The sequence below is a fragment of the Cryptotermes secundus genome, unplaced genomic scaffold (assembly GCF_002891405.2).
Source record: "Cryptotermes secundus unplaced genomic scaffold, Csec_1.0 scaffold1979, whole genome shotgun sequence".
In the NCBI taxonomy this organism is placed as follows: Eukaryota; Metazoa; Arthropoda; class Insecta; order Blattodea; family Kalotermitidae; genus Cryptotermes; species Cryptotermes secundus.
Window position 1 is genome coordinate 1 of NW_019732005.1, and position 7,465 is coordinate 7,465.

Here is a 7,465-nt window from a genome sequence, read left to right on the forward strand (position 1 = left end):
CCCCAAGAAGACTCCTGGTATTCATTTCTGTCTACCCCAGGGCCATAGTGCAACCGGAAAGGTAGGTAAATAGGTAAATTGAAAAAAAAAAAAAAAAAAATGCACATCATTGGGACTCAATGGTTTATATCACTTAAACCTAATGTTCCATGTCTAATGCATCTGGTGCTCGCCATATGGGCTGAAACATATACAAAAGATGTAAAGAGAAAACACTTGCCTAAAGAGAGAAGTTTGGAAGAAAATTCAAGAAAGATTCTAGGAAGGGGAGACAAATGTAACACCCCAAGTTGTTCAACAAGCAACAGAGTACTGGGACAGTAAGAGGACAAGAAACATGGTGATGATGAATCCAGAAGGGTTATGAAAAATACTGCACAAATTCATGATGTTTACTCTGCCACAGAATTCCTCTAAGATTTCATTTTTCCATTCATGTTGTTTGGTGAGTTACTGCATATATTGGGATAATGTTTCTGTCTGAATATTACAGCCTTGTACCATGCCAGGTGAGTGCTGGGCATTTGATGGTTCAGGTGCTGTTGTGATTCAACTGATTGGTAAGGTGAACGTTAAAGCAGTCTCTGTCGAGCATACTTCACGTTCCCAGTTGCTCCCAGGATTAATAAAGAGCGCACCAAAGGATTTCTCTGTATGGGTAAGTGTCTTTATATGGTTTTTCTAGTTATACAGGGTTAGCCTACAAGAAATAGACACTTTCAAAGTTTTGCAGAAAGAAGAGTTGCAATAGCATGGCCAAGATACTTACATGGTTTGAAAAATACGCCCTGAAGTTTACATGGGTAAGTTACAAATGTTCTATATGTGACCATTTTGTAACATGACAAATATCAATGTGATGGTCTAGTTCTTCACAAATGCTTCTCAGCATACCCACGTCAACAGTCGCAGCAGCTACTGTGATGCGTTAAGATCATCCACACTTGTAGGGAGGGGAGGAACATAAACTCTGTCCTTTATGTAGCCCCATAAGTAGTCACAGGGTGTTAAATCCGGACTTCTTGGTTCTGGGCGGCTGGACGTCCAATCCAACGCCAGGGCAATTTTTCGTCCAGGTAATTTCCAACTTCAAGGTGCCAGTGTGGCGGAGCACCATCTTGGACAAATATGAAATTGTCATTGACCAGCCGCTCATGTAGCATGTCTAGGTAGGTTATTCCAAGCACTGTTTCTTCCTGGAAAAAGAATGGTCCATACACCTTTTTACGGGATACAGCACAAAAACTTTCACTTTAGGTGAATCCCTCACATGCTTTACTACACCTCTTGGGTTTTCAGTTCCCCATATACGAATGTTGTGTTTTTTCACCCTACCACTAACGTGGAACATTAATTCGTCACTGAAAACTAGCTAGTTAAAGAAATCAATACTTCCTTCATTCCGTTGCTGCATGTCCATACTGAATGAATGACGGAGGATTTTGTCGTTTTCAGTGAGGTTATGCAATAATTGCAAACGGTAAGGGAACATTCGTAAACGTTTACGCAAGATATTCCACACAGTCTTTTGTGGAACTTGAAGTTCTAAACTTGCACGTGTTGTCGACTTTTTTGGGCTGCGCGTATAAGTTTCATGAACACGATTCACTGTTTCCTACGATACAGGTGGTCTCCCAGGACATTTCCCCTTGCACAGGCCACCAGTTTCATTAGATTTCTTGCTCCAATCGTAGATTGTCTGTCTTGTGGGTGGTTGCTTACCATACCGTGTTCTAAAACGATGTGGCACGACAGTAACAGGATTTGTTTCTCCAAGTTCAATCCCCCAATAAGTCTTGTACACTTTATCGGCGGCCACACTGCTCGACATACGCTAAGGGCGTACCACGTGATTCTGACGTGGCGAAGACAATCGAATAACGGAGATCGAAATTTTAATTCATAAACCCTTTAAACTGTCTACTTCTTTTAGGCTAACCATGTATATAAGACCTTTTGCATACAAATGTTGGGCACAACTAAAGCCTCTTTATACAGAATTAATGTGAGAGTCCTCCAGTTGTGCAGCTACTCAAGAATTTCCTAACATTTTATGGAACCCAAAGGTTCATTACATGTTCTCAAGAGCCCTCCAGCCGTCCCAATCCTGAGACAGATAAATCCTATCCATGCCACCTCTTCCTATCTAAGATGTAGTATATCTCCCAGCTACATCTAGATTTTCCTAGTTATGCCTATTCCTTTGGCTTTCCTACCAAAACCCTACAGGCATTTCTTCTCGCCCACATCAGATCCTCTTCATAAGAATTTGTCGATTTTTTCTTTATTACTATATTATATTTAATAATAATGACTGAACTAATAAACATAATTTATCCACAGGGATTAAATAGCCTTGATGACGAAGGACAATACCTTGGGAGTTTCTCCTATGATATCGATAGCAGCCCTCTGCAGCACTTTACAATTCCGGTAACACACTGAGCAATACAGTTAACAGAATTAATAAGACATTTTTATGTAAGTGATGACATTTTCTGTTTATAATCTGTACCATTTCTTTTCATATCAGGAACCAGCAGCAATTCCATTTCGCTTCATTGAGCTCAAGATATACAACAATCACGGTAAAGAAAGTTATACATGCCTTTATCGCTTCAGAGTACATGGAACTCTGGAGCCTCCTGAGCAAGCATAAACACTGTCCAACTGACGGGGAATAATGCTGCCTTATGAACACAAGCTAAATGTCTATGGTAATGACGTGTAATGTGTACTCCAGGAGTGAAAAATGTGATGTCTGTAGTGCAACAGAATTTTTGGGACACTGAAATACCCACATAATATAATATTACAAGGCAGCTGAAAACTGGAATAGTGCAGCCAGAGGAGACGACCGTTGATAGGTAATGGCCGATATGCACGATTCTGTGGCAGTGAATACATGATGCTACCAGAGAAATGGTGGAAATGGCATTTCCTACTTGGTGTGACCTGAGGCTGCATACCTAGACCACCCAGCCAGTTGCTTCAACCTAAACATATTCAATAACAATTCTAATAATATCTATTTACAGATCTCTTACTGTGAATCTACTGAATCTAACACACAGTGTTAAATTAACACTATATGTTGGATTCAGTATAGTTTCTAGGCCCTTTAAAAAACGTATGGCTTAACTAGTAGTGTGTACCAGTGTTTAGACATAGGCCTTGCAATGAGCTCGTCACTCACCAAAGGAGTCCTACCTTCTGCAAAAAATGATTACATAACTGAATAAGAGGCCAGGGCCCTGAATTTAAATTAAAATGATATACCCTTAAATGAACAGTGTGGGTTCAGCAGTAATTCATCAACAGCATTGGCTTCTTTCAAATTAATAAATGAAATTTTGTTAGCCATGACTAATAAATTAACTGTGGGTGGTATATAGTATACAGTGGTGTAACCATGATATCTGCATATGGCTCTACATCCCTTGTGGACCTTGGCCAGTTTTTCAGTTTCTTAATCTATACACAGTCAGTAGGATTCCTTGGACATTGGATCAGCCTGCCGCAAGGCCACTGCCTATACACAGAAAGACACAAACAGAAATATACACACATCAAATTTGTTATCAATCAATATTTTGAAGACTTTTACTATGCAATTTATAACCAAAAACTCTGTTCCTACCAAGGCCTCCATTATCTGTATAATCTATCTGTATAATAGCTTTACTGTATTTACAATAATACTTATTGTCTTTTATATCATATATTTTATTGCTTTATAATTTTGAGAGGTTCTATTTATTTACTTGAGCTCAACTTGAACCTGATCTGTACTTATGATTGTATTGTACTTTTATGTTCTTCTCCTAATCTTGATATATTTTAGTTAATATTTGACATATTCTATATCCTATGGTTTGTAACCAGTTTTATTGGATCATCTGGAACTCAGAATAAATTACAATTACAATTACAGACATTCATTCCACAAGTGGGATTCGAACTTAAAATCTGAGTGTTTGAGTGGGCGAAAACATGTTTTATCTTTAGAATGTCAATGACTATTGATGATGATGACAGAAAAAACTATTATTAGATTAATATGATTAATATTATATTATAAGATCATCATGGATGCAATTCTCTGGAATCTACTAACAGCATGTTTTATTACTCCATATAGAATATATAAATATAGGTCTTAAAAATATTACAGTTCTTATAATATATCTCTATAGCAATGTAAAATAATGCTGTACCAAATGTGTCTGATCAAAGATTTTAAAGACATTTTCTTTGGGCAAATGAATTAACATACTATTTTGGTGGGAAAGAAACATATAACCCTTAGCTGTCCCTTAGGCAAGTTCAGATATATCCGGACTTTGTGTGAGGCACAGTATTCTTTCTTGCTCAAGTTTTGAGTCTCGTCTTGTTCTGGTCAGGTATGGAAGAAAAGCAGAACACAGCAAATATCAAGTTCCACTTCAAACTGGGCAGTACTATGGAATTATTAAATATTTACTACTCCTAGAGTCACCCTGTGGCCACTGTAGATACACCATAAGATAATAAATACTTATTTATACCCAGCAATCCAAGCGTCTACCTTTGATGTATATAAAGATATAATAAACAGAAGGGCATACACACTGTTCCTACAGTCACCCTGTGGCCTCTATAAACAAGATATAATTATGGTAATAAATACAAATGGCCCCCAAAAAATGAATGCACAATTTTTACAGAGGCTATCTGCAAATATAACCATAAAGTTGAATAGAAATGTAATGCATGGTGTATAGGGTGATATTCTCATAAAAGATGGAAGTTGTCAAATGAACGCCATAACCACCATGTCGAATGACAGACATCAGAGAAAATGGTAGCAGAATGGCATGTGTTCATTTTTTGGGGTCCCTCTGTATATATGCATATACAGGCCTTCTAGGGTCGCCCTGTGGCCCCTGTGAGCAGGATGTTTAAATGTAGGATCTGAGTTTCTGACAAAGGTGGTTATGAAGAGCACTGTCTTCTGTGATATAATGCCATGTAGTCCACTGAGAGTCAACTGACGTTTTGGAGGAATATGAATTTGTCACTGACCATGCAACACCCTATATTCGCTACAGTTGGCACCGACAACTGGCAGTCACTTGGTTGGTATAGTTCGCTTGCCGTCTATAGGCCACGGTGTTTATCTCCTGATAGATTCATCTTGTCAGCATAGACTGGCTCCTGATGTGTCCCATTGAATTGTCTCACTTGTTTTTCCTGGACCTTCCCAATGGCATATTCTGAAGTAAAGTTGAAAAGCAGTGGTGATAAAGCATCTCCTTATTTCAGATCATTCTGGGTCAGAAAATTATCAAATATTTACCTATACAGACTTTACCATACATTTCATTTAAATACATTCTAATCAGCCTAACTAGTTTCATGGGTACTCCTAACTCCATGAGCATATTGCACAATACTTCCCTTCTAACTGAATCATAGGCTTTCTGCAAGTCTATGAATAGCTGATGTACTGTCTCATTGTACTCCAATTTTTTCTCCCATATCTGATGAATGCAAAAATCTGATCATTAGTTGATCTGTTACATCAAAATCCACACTGATAATCCCCAATAATTTCATCTATATATGGACTTAACCTTGAGGGATGATATTGAATAAAATTTGGTATAAAGTTGATAACAGTGATATCCCCCGATAATTACTACAGTCAATTTTATCACCCTTCTTGTAAATTGGTTTAATAATAGACTCTCCCATTTTCTGATTCTTTTACATGGACTGTCACTCAGCACAATCACTAATGAACTGACATGAGCATTGTGGTCTAGATAATGGGTCTGGTCAAGTGGGATTTGTGGTGGACAAAGTGGCGCTGGGGCAGGTTTTCCTCCGAGTACTTCAGTTTCCCGTGCCAATCTTCATTCCACCAATTGCTCCACAATCATCCTCACCTATCATCTGGGGCTGGTACAATAGGCCAGAAGTGGCCGCAGTACAAGGGACTTAGTCCCACCCCACTAGCAATAAAAAAATAGACACAAAATCATTGAGCTGATACTATAATCCTGTCACTGCTGATAAGTAAGGAAATAAGGAAAACAGCAAGAAATGAAGAAGGCTGATATACACAAACAATAAAGCCTGGTGATGTTGAATTTTTATTCATCTTCAACATTACATAAATGTCCAATAAGGACTCTGCAATTTACTCTATAATAGATGAAATAATCTATTCCTTCACTGACCACATTTCTTTTTTTCTACTGTGACACCCAGTGACACAATGATTTCCCTTCCAAACCTAGCGTTACTTCAAGTTTGTAGTTTCTATAGCTGTCATCTAAACTTGCATACAAGTTGGCACAATTTTTCATAAGCACTTTTCTAAATAAAACACTTGTTCAGGAAATACTGAGCTTGAAGCAAAATTTCTGAAAGGAGTTTAGCTCATTGGAAGTGTAATGATATCCGTTATATGACATTTGAAGCTCATATTGTGATCTTTTTTGTTCAAAGTTTATGCTATCTTGCAGGGGGAAAACACTTTTGATGGACTTGTTGCCTCCTTATTCAAGGTTGAACCTGAAGATGAAGGCAGTATTTTCCTCCAAAACATTTATATCCTGGGTCAAGCTTGAAAATGGAACTAACAGATGGCTCCAAAATGTTAAGCTTAATAATGCTATTTACAATTGTGGAGGATTTCCGAACTTAGATTCTTATTTGAATCTGGCTACTTCATACTGACTTGTATCCTGGTTAAGCACGAAACTAAGTGACCGTTCCTAACTAACATTGCACTGTGACCTTTCTATAACGCAGTCTATGGGTTCAATATGAGGCGACATTATAACTAGATTGGTTTAAATATGCCTAGTCATTATCTAAATTTTGTATTTAAGGCAAATTAACAAATTTCCCCCCATAACAGACTATATTGTAGTAGGTCCACTTGTAAGATTCAAGATTCTTCTCAGGCTCCCCTCCTCACAGTTACATATTGCATAAAACTTGAAAATTAAATAGAGAGTGGTCTACTGCTATTTACTAGCAGAGAAACTGAACAAATTGTACTTAAAATGTGTGCTTCATTAAAAGTAATATCACATTATATAATTCTTTTCTCACTAAGCTAAACCAGTGAAGTGACAAACTATGGAGATAAGTGGTTTGATTCCTAAATGAATTTTTCTTTTCACCACTTCATGTGTCCACTCAACATCCTATCCAATAGGCTGATGTCAGGGGCTCTTTCCCTAAGGGTAGAGAAGGTGACCATTCTGGCATCCAGGTTAATAATGCATGGAACTTGAATTACACTTCTCTCATATATCACAATGGCATGGTAGTTGAGCACAGTACAGTACAGTTCTTTATTTACAATATAACTTACATCTTCTTGTGTATCACGTTATAGTCAACACTCAGATATATTGCTCTGAGCATTAGCAACATCAATATTTAATAACACTCTGAAAATTTTATA

General features: G+C 37.6%; 1 protein-coding gene across 1 annotated transcript; it reads left to right on the top strand.

Annotated features, from left to right (window-relative positions):
• The first annotated feature begins 380 nt into the window (after positions 1–380).
• LOC111867541 (SUN domain-containing protein 2) lies at positions 381–4,554 on the top strand. Its single transcript, XM_023857519.2, has 3 exons — positions 381–658; positions 2,344–2,433; positions 2,534–4,554. The coding sequence occupies exons 1-3, from the start codon at positions 503–505 to the stop codon at positions 2,657–2,659; spliced, it is 372 nt and encodes a 123-aa protein (XP_023713287.1). The 5' UTR covers positions 381–502; the 3' UTR covers positions 2,660–4,554.
• The last annotated feature ends 2,911 nt before the right edge of the window (positions 4,555–7,465 follow it).

Bases quoted from the DNA above. Each gene is read 5' to 3' on its own strand.
- LOC111867541 (XM_023857519.2), top strand. From the start codon at position 503: ATGCCAGGTGAGTGCTGGGCATTTGATGGTTCAGGTGCTGTTGTGATT. The intron at 659-2,343 runs GTAAGTGTCTTT...ATTTATCCACAG, and splicing joins CAAAGGATTTCTCTGTATGG to GGATTAAATAGCCTTGATGA. The intron at 2,434-2,533 runs GTAACACACTGA...TTTTCATATCAG, and splicing joins TGCAGCACTTTACAATTCCG to GAACCAGCAGCAATTCCATT.